The following is a 14,695-nucleotide window of genomic DNA, read 5'->3' on the forward strand; positions in this document are numbered from 1 at the left end:
AATGATGAGTGGGATCAGGAACTCACCTTCCATCTCAGGCAAACTGGTGCATTATTTGCTAGTTGAGAGTGTCCCCACTGTCCTTGTCCTTGCCATCCTCAGGCTGGTCCACTTCCCTGGATTGTAGTTTTGCCATATCCTGCTCAGGAACAACAGTCTCGTTGGAATTGTCTTTCTTTGTGGACAAAGGCTCTCCTGTGTGTTTAGTGTCTTCAGCATCTTCAACTCCTTTCAGAGCAAGTGTTTGTCCCTCAAGGGCAGTGTTTTGGGCCACTTCTTCCCCTCTTCTTCCCACCAGTTGTCCTTGATCTGCATCCAGTCTGTCTCCTGCATCTGTGTCCAGCTTTCCTCCATGGCTGTTTGAAGAGTCCTCAGTGGATTCCCATTCAGAAGCTGTCTTTTTCTCTAAGCCACCCCCATCTAAATCAGCTCCCACGGGCAATAACAAGGTCTCCTCACTGCTACACTTAGTGGCTTGCACAGCACTTGGAAGGCCACTTTGTGAAGCACTGCTATTTGTGCTCTCCTCCTGGGGAATATCAGCAGTGCCAGGCTTCCCGTTGGCATCTTCCTCAATATGTTCCTTACTTGCCTTGGACCTCGGCTCCAAGTCACCTGTGTTGGCTTCAGAGACCTCCTTGCTGAGCCCTTTCAGTCTTCTCCTTTCCTCTTTCTGCCCATTGTGGGCAGGCCAGGCCTTCCCACTTCTCCTCCCATGCTCTTGAAAGCTCGGCGGTTTCACCTTCTCCTCCAACTCAGCTGTGCAGTTCTCTTCCAATACCTCTTCACCTTTGCTTTTCTGCTTGTCTGTACCAAGGTTCCTCTTTAAACAAACAAACAAACAAACAAACAAACAAAAAACACATCGGAGGATATATTTATTTCAACTATGTCAGTATATGGTATTCCTTGTCTATAATGGTTCCCAACACATGAGAATAAATCTGCTGAAGATTAAGAGAAACAAAAGGATGCAGGTGAAGCAGACTAAGTGGGGGTTGTTATACTGACAGAGGGTCAACGGTCTCACATCCTACATCCTGCCACCCGGAGAGTGCTGTCGAGGGGTATATTTACCCCAGCACAGTGATCTCCCCTCTCTGTACTGGCTGACAGCCTTCCTGATGGCATGTTTTGAGTAAACTGGACAGCCCCCCTTGAGCTGATGAGCTCACCTGGCTGTCAGGATCATCCTTCAGAAAAGACGTGTCCTCACCTTCTTTTGCATCCCATCTGTTAAGAAAAAAAAAAAAAAAAGACAAGACTTAGGCTTTCAGGTTCTCATATGAAAAAGCTGTTTTTCCTGCTGGATGCCTGGGCAGGAATTTCTATTAACACTATCCACTCCTTGTCTGGGCCCCATCTTCAACTAGTAAGAGATAAAAGTGGTCAACATATCTGGTCCAGTTCCTTTCCTGGCACCTGCAAAGCATTCAGCCTGTTCAGAGACACTCATCTAAGACCACTAAATCTTGATGAACTGCCTGTTATAATTCTAAATGTAATGAAAACTTAAAATCCAATTGCCAGAACAGACAGTTGTCATTAGAATAACAAGATATACAGTCTGTTTATGTTGATATCTGCCACAGCCTGATCCTGCTCCCCTGGCAGTACCCACACATTCCAGATTTCTTCAGTGGCAGACACTGAGGCAGAAAGTGCAGGATGAAATTTCATTGAAGTAGCTGGAGAAATTGGAGGTAAGGACGTGTAAGACTGCAAGAATGGCTATAAGAGTCAGATTGAACCCAGCTAACTCAGGCCCTCTTGCTCTCTCAGCATCATTGGCAGATTCTTGGGGTAGAGTTTGAAAGGGGGGCAGATGTACTTAGTCCCTCGCCAGAATGTGCCCAACTTCCAGAAACATGCAATTTCCTGAGCCTGAGACACTATCTGTATATTGAGTCATGTTCTGTACAGTCTCTTCTAAAGGCTTGTGTAAGGGCATTTTGGCCCCATACTAAATTTGCAGCAGCTACAACATCCTGTGCCAAAGAGAGCAGCAGCTCAGCCAAAGGCTGCACAGAGAAGTGTTTTCTTTTGCTTGTTGGAGTTTGCTTGGGTAAACGTAGATGTGAATTTGCCCATGCAGAGTTACTGGGCAGGGCACCTCTCGTATGTGTGAGTTGAGTCACAAGCGCACAATCTAAATGTATATATGTATACATTTCTCTCTGCCACATACTCTGAAAAGCACATGTGCAAAGGTGTATGAGATTTAATTCTCTAGATAGATTATGCTAAACTTACTGGCCTCTTCAGCAGGCAAACTTGGACCAAAAAATGACAACGTACACAGAGGTGACTGCATTCGGGCACTTCCAGAGGCAAATGTGCACATTTACAGTGATCACACATGCCCTTGTGAAAACTGTGTGGGAATTACCATCAGGTAATGCTGTGCAATCACACTGAACTACTCCATGCTGTCTGTGTAGCTAGTGAAGCCCCTTGGGCAGCAATGAGTTGCATTTGCAAGCACCTCAAGGCTTTTAAAGGGTATAGAGATGGATATGGTAACTTTAATAAGCTTGGATCAGCCTGATAAGGCTTGGAGGCAGCTGTGACCCAGCACACAGAGTACAGCCAGTGAGGTCTTGTCCAGAACTCAAGACAGGACTTTGTCACTGGGTGTGCTGACTCAAACTGCCAAAGGTTTTCTGCTCTTGGAAGCTGCTGATATATTTTCAGTGGTGACCTAAAAGTCAAGCTGTGCAGGCAGTCCATCACACACAGTCAACAGCATTACATTTTGTCATGTGCTGCCTTCATCGACAGTTCCCTCTGCACTCAACATCTGTTTTGTGAGCCTACTGACCACTTTCCCCAGGTAAATATCTAAACAAAGGAATGATGTGCTGACTGTGGGTTTCTGCCTCACTCTGCTCTGACTCCTCAGCTGCTGTGCCTCCTGCAGAACCAGTCCAGAACAGGCTACCACCACAGGTCTAAATATAGCCAAAACAAACCAGACACCAATTCTGAAATAATCATTTCTGCTCGATGTCTTCCTCTTCCCCATCATTACCACTAATGTACCAGAAAGTGTTACTGATCACTGACACGCAACATCTCAGTGCATTCCCTTATTCATGACAGGTGTCATACAGGAACTCAACTACAGTTTTAGGATGGAAGTCACAGAATCATTTGGAAGGGACCTTTAAAGGTAATCTAGTCCAACTCCCCTGCATTGAACAGGGACACCTACAGCTCGTTCAGGCTGTTCAGAGCCCTGTCCAGCCTTGAATGTCTCCAGGGACAGGGCATCCACAAAATGCTCCAAATGGATCTTACCACTGCTGTTGGGTTGCTTGGACTTGAATGGGAGGAAAGTCTGTGAGCAATAAAGGGCAGATCCAAACGAAGGTAATGAATATTCATCACCCCAAAGGCACCTTGAGCCTTTCTGGAATGAGGCTTTTCCCAAAAAGAAGTTTCCCAAAAAGAAGTAGGAGAGCAAAGGATGCTCTTCCAGCTTCAAAGATACGATTACATGGACAGACAGGACCTCTTCTAGATCAATAGAGGACGCAGAAGCAGCAGTGGAGAGGAGGTAAGAAAAATAAAGTCCAGGAGGTGAGATGGGTGGGCAGAAGAAAAGCTATTCTGAAGTTACTCAGGCAGGATGGAGCAATTAGTGCTGAAGGAGGCGGCCATGCTGCAGTAGACAAATGTTTGGCTTCCTTATTTTTCCAATGTCCACAGGTGAACACAAGGACTTTAGGGCATGACTCCATGTTCCTACTCATCTCAGCAGTATTTAAGATACTCCTCTGTAGTTTTAAATGAACCATGGTTTTCCATCCTGGTAGCTGATATATGTGGAGTACTGAAACAGCAAACAAGAATGAAAAAAGTCAATCAAGAAACCTTCTAGTCCAATTTCTAATGGATGACGTTCATGGAGGAGTACGATTAATTATTTGACTAACAAACAAAGCAAGAAAAAAGAAAAAGTAAAGTCTCTTTGAAGACAACAGTACATAAGATTTTATAATTTCACCAGCAAGACAGTTTAGGCATCTACACAGGATTCTAGCACCAGCCATTTTGGGGACTTAAAGTTTTTAATGGGTATGAATAACATCTCAACTAAACCCAGCAACCCTACAGTGGTTAGATGCACTAAAATGCCTCCCAGCTCTGCACCAGGGGCACAGATATATTGAAAACCCACACTTGTCCAATTTGTTGTGAAAAAACAGGCTGTGCAATTTCATGGCTCAAGAGACACTTTGTCAGCTGGGTGCACTGCATAAAAACGCTAAAAGCAGTGGTTTGAGGAAAGCAAGGGGATAATACTGTCCTATTACACAATTAAAACTCCTATTAAGCAATTAAAAGTGTTGATACCCATGTAGAACACTACAGTTTGAAATGATGTTATCTGTCCTAGCTGTTGGCAGAGGGCAGGCTGCCTTTGATGACCTACACAAGCGCTGGAGCAGAAGAGGCAAGCAGAGACCACCATAGGAAGAAACTCCCAACAGCTGCCAATGAGGGGCATCTCAATGAGATGTCATCAAACAGCGCTCCAAGCTGGCCACTCAGGGGCTCAGCAGCAGTCTGTATAAAACGTTAAATCCCAGCCCAATGATATTGAATTCCTGCTATAAGACAGCTAGCCAAGGCATTCCTTCTGAGCGTGGTGTTCAGAACGCAGCACAGAAGGAGAAAGAAACACCTCAAGAGCCTGTTATAATTTCTGGAAACCTGTCAGCATCTTCTGACCCAGGCATACTTTGGGATGTAAGCCAACCTTTGCTGAAGAGGAGGAGATGAAGACAGAGGTCTAACCTTCCCCAGTCTGACTGAGATTGAGATGGAATGAGAGGCAGGACCTGAGTGTAGTCCTCTGACCTGCAAGGAGGGAGCTGATCATTATGTGATCCATCTATCTGCTCTGCCTGTAAAAGGGAAGCAAGAAACTCCTCATCCATTCTACTGAAGCCACTCAAAATCCACACTGCTCTTTCATTTAACGTACTTCCAGCGCACATTTAAGCAGCTATATGCATCAAACTGTACAAATAAACATCCACAGAGCAGAACACATATTAGTATTAAACTTTAAACGCTGGAAATGCACAAGGCTTCTCTTATCACCATATTCTTCCAACACCATCCTATTTTCTGAGGTCTTGCCTCATATTCTGCTTCTTATGAGCAAAAATGTGATCAATAAGTGTAACTCATTCCCAGCAAATTCTGGCAGGGAAATCACAATGTTTTGTGTGATTTCTTCCAGCCCGTGGAGCGCTGAACGTGTCTCCCACAACCGAGACACGATTGACTCTGCAGCAATGAGTTGCCCTATGAATCTTCATCAATGCAAAAGGCAGAGCACTAGAACTGCATTTATTTTGAAGGAACAGATGGACCAAAGTCCAAGCAAAAGCTAGTGTGCTCTGATTAGCTTGGAATACACTGGGACAATAGATAACAACTGATCCAGTTAAGTTCACAGCAGCTGAAATAATTATTAAGCATTTGTCACAAATAACCAAATTTCAGCAGCAAACCTCAGAACAACACTCAATCTTGAGGGTAGTTCTTGGGGTACAGGAGTTTGTTTTGGCCCTAATTGGTTTGCATGCTCAACCAGAGCAGAACTGTGTGAAATCAGGGCATGAAAGCAACGCTTAGCCTGCAGTTGGAAGTACTGTAGGGTATTCACAGAAAGTAACAACAGAGTGAATCTTGGTGCCCATGCCCATCTTGCACATCCTCTGGGAACTGCTGTAATTCCCTAGTACTGCAGTCAGTGGCTGGGGTAAAGGGAGTTTGAGAAGAGCTCACCAGCCTTTCTTTTCAAAGCAAATGCTATTGAGAATGGAGCTGAAGAACAGAGAGAAGCTGAATGTAACTTGCAAACAAACCTAACCTCATTATTTGCACGTTGGTGATACTACTCTTTATCATTTTATCAGAATTAAATTAATTTTTGAAAAGTCTAACGGGCCTTAGGAAGGCAGAAGGCTGCAAAAGTCCAGGGGCTGATCTGAAAGTAATGCCTCCTGTTTTATTATGTTTGCCCATGATGTCAGAAGCAGATATTGGTGGTATAGCAGTAGAATTTGAACCAGATTACGGCCAGGGAACTGTGTGGAAGCTGAATGTTGTTTGCAGTGTATTGGAAATGAAGATGGTGACGTAGCCCCACAAGCGCTCGTACAAGAACAGAGAGAACACCACATGCAAGTTTGTTGGGACCTCTTGAACCAATTTGAGGCTGAAGATGATAGTTTCCTGGATCACATCATTACCAATGATGAGACATGGTGTCACCATTATGAGCTGGAATCAAAACACCACATCTACCATATAGTCAGATTTGGCACCTTCTGATATTCATCTGTTCAGACCAATGAAAGACAGACTGCATGGGCAACATTTTCCTAGCAACTATGCTTTCATAGCAGCTGTGAAATAGTGGATCACCTCCAATGGTGCAAATTTTTACAAGAGCTGCAGGCTCTTGTTCATCACTGGTGAAATGCATAACTAATGGTGGTGACTGCATTGAAAAATAGTGTTTCGTAGCTGAGAATTTGCTCTACCAAATAGTGTTATTGTGCTCTTTGTGCCTGTTTTATCATAGAATCATAGAATCACAAGGTTGGAAACGACCTGTAAAATCATCTAGTCCAACAATCTTCTCATTACCATTGCCACCACAAACTAAATAAGATCTTGTAGCTCCTCATCCAGACGCCTCTTGGACACTGACAGGGATGGCGACTCCACCACCTCCCTGGGCAGCCATTCCAGTGCCTGACCACCCTGTGAGAGAAATAGTTCTTCCTTATGTCTAATCTAAACCTCCTCTGATACAACTTGTGGCCATTGCCCCGTGTCCTGCTCGTTGCCTGGGAGAAGAGGCCAAATCCCTCTTCACCACAACCTCCCTTCAGGAAGTTGCAGAGTGCAGTGAGGTCTCCCCTGAGCCTCCTCTTCTCCAGATAAACAATCCCAGCTCCCTCAGCCTCTCCTCATAAGACTTGTGCTCCAGACCCCTCAGCAGTTTCGTTGCCCTTCTCTGGACACGCTCCAGGGCCTCAATGTCTTTCTTGTAGTGAGGGGAAAAAAAATTTTTCTGCCGAAGCGAAGCCTCAAAAAATTTCACGACACTCGTGCTTGTTCCTCTCCACAGAAATCTTTAGTAAAAGGCGAAAGATTTATACGATCTGAACAAAAATCAGAACAGTTTCCATGGAAATAAATTAGAGGCATTACTTTCAGAGCTACCTGTGTACTACCCTGGCAGCAGAATCCTGCATGCACAGACCCTGCTTAGCACTTCAAATTTGAGCCACGTAACAGCAAATAGCAGATGACCTCCAGTCAGCTAATTTATTGTGCAATGCTGTGCTTTATGCCTATAAAACACATATCTGTTTATGCACTTTATGTTTAACTGTGTGGCCGTAACTGACCTGAATGATTGAAGAACTAACAGGAAAAGCTACTGGAATGGTTTTGCGTTCCAGATAAAACTTGGGATATGTAATCAGCAGCTCATCCTTGTGTTGCCTGCTAAAGGGCATGGCAGTGCTGTGAAGACGATCCCTATTATTAAACCAGTAGATAGTGTGGCTCAGGGAACCTGAAGACTGTACTGGAATTTAATTACAGAGAGCAGCAGGGGAAGTGACACATGGGAGTATGTGGGCAAACCTGAAAAATGCACTTTTGCAAATATTCTGAAATTGCTTCAGTGAAAATTACTACATTGCTGTGTGCTGCCCACAACTGGCAGGAACAGGTCACTTCTCTAGCACATTATCAACCCTAATTACTATTGGTTCAGCTGGAGACTATCTTTGAAGGCAACTCCCCCACATCAGTGGTGCCTGAAAGTCAGATAACGTGTTCAAAAACCTCCTGGGGCACATGTCAGTGCCGAAATCTGGTCCCAGAGAAATTCTAGCCTCTGCAGGCAGCCCTGCAGAGAGCTGATGCAGTGGGTCAGTACTGTGAAGATGCACTCCACAGAAGCCACAAACCCCATGGAGTGAAGTCATAGAATCATAGAATCATAGAATTATATAATCACCACGGTTGGAAAAGACTAAAAGATCATCCAGTCCAACCGTTCACCTATTCCCAATAGCTCCCACTAAGCCATGTCCCTCAACACAACATCCAGTCTTTCCTTGAACACCCAGGGTCGGTGACTCCACCACCTCCCTGGGCAGTCCATTCCAGTGCCTGACCACCCTTTCTGAAAAGTAATACTTCCTCATGTCCAGCCTGAATCTCCCCTGCCGTAGCTTGAAGCCATTCCCTCTGGTCCTATCACTAATGACACGAGAGAAGAGGCCGACCCCCAGCTCACTACAGCCTCCCTTCAGAAAGTTATAGAGAGCAATGAGGTCTCCCCTGAGCCTCCTCTTCTCCAGGCTGAACATTATCAGCTCCTTCAGCCGCTCCTCATAAGCCCTGGGTTCCAGACCCCTCACCAGCTTTGTTGCCCTCCTTTGAACACATTCCAGGGCCTCAATGTCTTTCTTGCAGTGAGGGGCCCAAAACTGGACACAGTACTCCAGGTGCGGCCTCACCAGTGCTGAATACAGGGGAACAATCACCTCTCTGCTCCTGCTTGCAACACTGTTTCTGATGCAAGCCAGGATGCCATTGGCCTTCTTGGCCACCTGGGCACACTGTCGGCTCACGTTCAGCCGACCATCAATCAATACCCCCAGATCCATTTCCTCTACGCAGTCCTGCAGCCACACCGCCCCAAGCCTGTAGTGTCGCCTGGGGTTGTTTGTGGCTGAAGTGCAGGACCCGGCATTTGGCCTTGTTGAACCTCATCCCATTGGCTTCAGCCCAGCTCTCCAGCCTGTCCAGATCCCTCTGTAGGGCCTCGCTACCCCCAGGCAGATCCACACTTCCAGCCAATTTGGTGTCATCTGCGAATTTACTGAGGGTGCACTCGATGCCCACATCGAGGTCATCAATAAAGATATTGAAGAGGACAGGCCCCAGCACCGACCCCTGGGGAACAACACTCACAACCGGTCGCCAGCTGGATTTGACTCCATTCACCATCACTCTCTGTGCCTGGCCCTCCAGCCAGCTCCTTACCCAGCCAAGAGTGTATCCATCCAAGCCTTTGGCTGCCAGCTTTTGCAGGAGAATGTTGTGGGAGACAGTGTCAAAGGCTTTGCTGAAGTCTAAGTAGACCACATCAACAGCCTTTCCCTCATCCACCAGATGGGTCACTAGGTCATAGAAGGAGATCAGGTTGGTCAAACAGGACCTGCCCTTCACGAACCCATGCTGGCTAGGCCTGATCCCCCACTCATCCCGCACATGCCGCATGATCTCCCTCAAGACAATCTGCTCTATAACCTTCCCTGGCACCGAGGTCAGGCTAACAGGCCTGTAGTTCCCCGGATCCTCCTTACGACCTTTCTTGAAAATGGGAGTCACGTTGGCAAGCCTCCAGTCTTCTGGGACCTCACCAGTCAACAAGGAGCGTTGACAGATGATGGAAAGCGGCTCGGCTCTCACCTCCGCCAGTTCCCTCAGCACTCTCGGGTGGATCTCATCTGGCCCCATCGACTTGTGACAGTCCAGCTGCAGCAGTAGGTCTCTGACTGTTTCTTTCAGAATCACAGGGGAGTTAGTGTGCTCCCCAGCCGAGATTACCAGGTCAGAGAGAGGAGTATCCTGAGGATAACTGGTCTGACTTTTAAAGACAGACGTAAAGAAGGCATTCAGAACCTCTGCCTTTTCCTTATCCTCAGTAGTCACATTCCCAGCCTCATCCAGCAAAGAGTGGATATTCTCCTTTGTTCTCCTTTTACTGTTAATGTATTTATAAAAGAGTTTCTTATTCCTTTTCACCCCAGCGGCTAGGTTAAATTCAAGCTGGGCTTTTGCCTTTCTGATTTCACCTCTACACATCCTAACGACTCCCTTATATTCATTTTGAGTGGCCTGTCCCTCTTTCCACAGGCGGTAGATTCTCTTTTTCTCCCGGAGCCTCAAGAATAGCTCCCTATTCATCCACGCCGGTCTTCTTCCCCGCCGGCTCATTTTGCAGCTCAGGGAGACTGTCTGCTCCTGCGCCCTTAAGACTTCCTTCTTGAAGAGCAACCAGCTCTCCTGGACCCCTTTACTCGCTAAGACTGAATGCCAGGGGACTCCCCCCATTAGTCCCTTGAACAATTCAAAGTCCGCCCTCCTGAAGGCCAAGGTAGCAGTTTTACTATTCCCCCTCCAGACTCCACCATGAATTGAGAAATCTATCATTTCATGGTCACTCTGTCCAAGACAGCCTCCAACCTCCACATCTCCCAGCAAACCTTCCCTTTTTGTGAACAGCAGGTCTAGTGGGGCAGTTCCTCTCGTGGGCTCTCTGACCAGCTGTATCAGGAAGTTGTCCTCTATGCATTCCAGAAACCTCCTAGACTTCTTCTTCTGTGCTGTGCTGTACTCCCAGCATATGTCAGGGAAGTTAAAGTCCCCCATGAGGACAAGGGCAGGCGACTGTGCAGCTTGTGCCATCTGCTTACAGAATACCTTTTCTGTCTCTTCATCCTGATTTGGAGGTCTATAACAGATGCCCACCAGGGTGCCTGTCTTGTCAGCCCTTCCTCTGATCTTTACCCATAGGGATTCAACGTTATCGTCCCCACTCATAATCTCAGTAGCGTAAAAGCATTCCCTAACGTAGAGAGCCACACCGCCACCTCGCCTTCCTTGCCTATCCTTCCTGAAGAGTTTGTAGCCATCCATTGCAGCGCTCCCGTCGTGGAAGCAATTCCACCACGTTTCCGTTATGGCAACTAGGTCATAGTTTGCCTGCTGCACAATGGCTTCCAACTCTTCTTGTTTGTTGCCCATGCTGCGTGCATTAGTGTAGACGCACCTCAGCTGAGCCCCTCGCCTCTCACCTAATCCCAATACCACTTCCCCAGGCTGCTCTCTAGCAGGCCTGGCTTTATCCCCTTCCCCCTTCCTATCTAGTTTAAAGCCCTCTCTACAAGTCTCGCCAGCTCCTGGGTGAGTATCCGTCTCCCTTTTGGAGACAGGCAATTCCCATCAGCAGACCTCAGGCCAGGTGCCGAGTAGACCGCCCCGTAATCAAAGAATCCAAAATTATTGCGCTTGCACCAGCCTCTCAGCCATGCATTTATAAGATGGCTTTTCCTGGTCATCTCAGCTCTTGTCCCTGCCACCCTGCCAGACGTGATCTGTGCTAATGTAGATCCATCTGAACAGCTGCCACTGGACGTTATCTCTATCTGTTGTCAGAATCAAGCAAGGAATTGGACCTGGAAATGGACATCACAAGCATTGGATTGTGGCACTGCTGACAGTCTCTTTACCTCCTGGCTCTGCCGGTCAGTCTGTCCTTTCCTTTGGCTCGGCTGCTTGTTGCTTTGGGACCAGGATCGCTCACGTTCACACTGTGTTGTCCTACACCTAGGAGAGAGAGGCCATGCAAAAGTAGGCAGAACTGGCTGATGGACCACTGGTGGGGCTGACATCCTTGTATCAGTGAAAAGTACCCTTGGATGGGGAAGTCTCTGAAGCTGCATGCATACTACACATACGTTTTCTGAAGCTGTGAATACAGAATGAGAATTTAGATGTGTTTCTTCTGCATTTTCTATTCTAAATTCCAATAATAAACATTGATCTTATCCCTTGGATACAGTCTGCCTTGTGCTGTTCTTGGGAGACTGTTTTTCTTCTTCCTTGCCACAGTGCAGGGATCTTATCACAAGGCTAGGAAAGTAGACACATGGTGTATTCCCAGCACACACACATCACATGTCTGTGACAGTGCCTGGACAGAACTCTCCCCATGGGGCACATTCAAAGGTGCTGATGTTTAGTAGGGTGACACAACTGAGTCATGTGGTTTACTCACCTCTCCCGCTGGGAGGAAAGGACCTGTGCTGGAATTTCCTTGCGTTTCTTCCCCCTAAAAGGACAAAGAAGAGAGTGCACAAAGTGAGACAGTCTGTAATGCAGACTGCAGAGAGCATTGGCATTCAAATAGGGTACTGCAAGGGAAAGATTTGTTCTGCCAGTCCATCTCCTGAGAAACAGGAATCATGATGGACTTATGCTAGTAAAGAAGCCAGCATGTGCCACAGGGATCAGAGATGAAGTGCTCTGGAATAGGATTGCCTCTCAAACCACTGGAAAGTAGGCAGTGGTGGACCTCCTTGTGTTGTAAAAGGTTACAGAAACCATGCCACTGCTCTCCCTGGGAAGGTAAGAAGCGCTAGCAACCAGATGCTCAAATCCCAACCCCTGAGCACTCTGCAAAGCAGAGAGGGCTGAGACCCCAACACTGCACTCAGAGGCATTTGCCCAGGAAAGCAGAGTGACAGCCGTGTCAGCTGTGGCACTGGGATTCGCACGATCAGCATTCATTAGCGTCAGGACAGAATCTAGGTGTCCCTTGCCAACCTTTCTTATTGCTGGGATTATCCAAGGCTGGCTCCCCATCCTTAACAAAGTCCTCTTCAAACCTGCAGGTTAAAAACAGGCAGTGTCAGACCTGACCATCCTCTTCCGGTGTGCAAAAGTGTGGGCAGGAGACCTCAAGACACAGCCTCCAGCCCTTCTGCACCTGCCCACTGGCAAATATGTGCAGGTTTGTCAGCAGAAGCTGAAACTGCATGCACTAACCAGGAGAGATGAGGCTGTGAGGCAATTCTACCCCAAAGGAGAACCTGTACACCAGCCAGGTGTAGCTCTGCTGGAAAAATACAGTTAAATGAACAGTGTTTAAAGTAGAGAAATGTCAGAGCCCATTGAGAGCTCTCCCACGCTACCCAGCATTTCTCCTGTACCATGCAAGTAGTCTTTGAAGTAATCACTCCTCCCTGAGGAGGATATAAGTCTGTTTTCTCATCTTGTGATTGAAAAGGAGAAACAAAGGCTTTGAGAAAACCCTTGGATGAGCAACACAAGTTTGTCCATTCTTGTTTCAAGAAGAGCACCTGCAACCCCTGCCACTGGATCTGTCCTAGGGGGATGGAGAAGACTCTGCATCAGGTATAGACTTGAGCAGGGATTCATGCTTCCCTCTCTCCCTCAGTCCTCATCCTGGAAGGATCAATGGCAGAAAATCTTAGCACAAAATATCTCCTATCAGGGTAGAAGACAGAAAGTAAAGATGAGAATTGCTCTGGTATCTGGTCCCACTGACAGACATGACCAGAAGAAACACAGAATGGCTTAGTTTGGAAGCAGAAATGAAAATTTTGTTAGGGAAAGGCAGATTGCAGCACGGGATTCTGTAAGCAATGATCATCTTTACAAGATCTCATCACTGGCTTTACTCAGCCTTTTGCAGACAAACCACCCCAGAACACCAGAGGACCTACATGTGCTCTGACTTCTCCACATCCCAAGCCCGCCTCCACTCTCCCTTTGCATTCTTGTGCCGTGCCAGTCGCTCGAGGTCAATCTGATCTCGTTCCCTCTTCCAGCGGATGTACTCCGAGCGTTCCCGTCCACTCAAGGGAAAGCTCAGGTCTCCGGGGCACTTCTGGACTGACTTCCCACCCTCCTAGGGAGGCAAAAGAACTACTTGTTAGTAAATTGTCTGAAAAGCCTGCAGGTGATTGTTACCACTAGAGATCACCAAATCAGAGAATCATTAAGGTTGGACCTCTAAGATCATTGAGTTCAGCCACCAACCTACCACCAGCGTGGTCACCAAACCATGTCCCTAAGTGCCACATCTACCCTTTTCTTGAACACCTTGAACACCTCCAGAGACAGTGATTCAGCCTCCCCCCAGGCAGCCTGTTCCAATGCATCCCGCTCTTTCAGGGAAGAATTTCTTCCTAATATCCAACCTGAACCTCCCCTGGCACAACTCAAGGCCATTACCTCTTGCCCTAATGCTCACTAATATCTGAAAACTGTTTGGAGAAAGGTGCCACCTTTGTAAAGCCATGTGTACACAGAGGGACTCTACTTTAACCATAGCCTAAGTATGCTGGTCCCATGGTTGGTAACATTTTATTGACTTTACAGAGAAAAGAACTGAGTCAGAAAGAAGTTGTACAGCTTCCTCAGTTCCACATTGTAAATCCATGGTCAAATCAGAGCTAGCAACCATTCCATCCCAGAGATATTCAACAGCAAGAAGACTGTTTGCGTCAATGCATTTCTGAACAGTTGTTCCACTATGTCCAGACTAACATGGACAGCATTATATTCCTAAGGATTAAAATCTCACCCACTAAACCCCTGAATTTTGTCATCTGGATACATTCCTGTCGCCATAATGAGATGGGGCTTCACTGCTATTTACCTAAACAGAACTGCAGTGTCTCTTGGATTCCTGCAATAAGTACCCTGACTGGGGAGCAGCCACACCAGACCCAAGTTTCAATTGTAGATATTCAAATCCTAACTACATACTTTCAAAGCATACTCCTATAATTCTGTGTGCAAATGGCCACAACCTTCATCCTATTTGTAATTGCAGTCACTTTAACTGCTGGCCAGTGGCTTTCACTTACCGTGTTCCTGCTTTTTTGAAGGTTTTATAACAAAATCTCTGTTTTCCCTTAAAAATGCTTTCTGATAAAGTCTACTTACGGCATATAGTTAGCTCCCAGTGTGCCTGCAACATTACTAAGTTTCTGGGAGGTTTAAGCTGATAAATCTGCCCACCTGAAGTTTTTAGTACACCTGAATC

General features: G+C 46.7%; 1 protein-coding gene and 1 non-coding gene across 4 annotated transcripts in view; both read right to left on the reverse strand.

Annotated features, from left to right (window-relative positions):
- Positions 1-14,695, reverse strand: part of CCDC9B (coiled-coil domain containing 9B) — a 46,189-nt gene that overhangs the window by 7,533 nt on the left and 23,961 nt on the right. For all 3 annotated transcript variants that reach the window (XM_052695369.1, XM_052695367.1, XM_052695368.1), the window contains 6 exons: positions 13,368-13,552; positions 12,445-12,506; positions 11,897-11,950; positions 11,349-11,445; positions 1,176-1,233; positions 27-823 (listed from right to left, as the gene is read on the reverse strand). In XM_052695369.1, coding sequence (XP_052551329.1) covers positions 59-823; positions 1,176-1,233; positions 11,349-11,445; positions 11,897-11,950; positions 12,445-12,506; positions 13,368-13,552 — 1,221 coding nt within the window. In that variant the 3' untranslated portion in view covers positions 27-58. The remainder of the gene's footprint in view (positions 1-26; positions 824-1,175; positions 1,234-11,348; positions 11,446-11,896; positions 11,951-12,444; positions 12,507-13,367; positions 13,553-14,695) is intronic.
- On the reverse strand, positions 7,098-7,213 carry LOC128087452 (U5 spliceosomal RNA). The gene has a single exon (XR_008209865.1). It is a non-coding gene; the product is annotated as a U5 spliceosomal RNA (small nuclear RNA).

This window comes from Tympanuchus pallidicinctus, unplaced genomic scaffold (genome assembly GCF_026119805.1).
Source record: "Tympanuchus pallidicinctus isolate F22 unplaced genomic scaffold, pur_lepc_1.0 scaffold3, whole genome shotgun sequence".
NCBI classification, from domain to species: domain Eukaryota; kingdom Metazoa; phylum Chordata; class Aves; order Galliformes; family Phasianidae; genus Tympanuchus; species Tympanuchus pallidicinctus.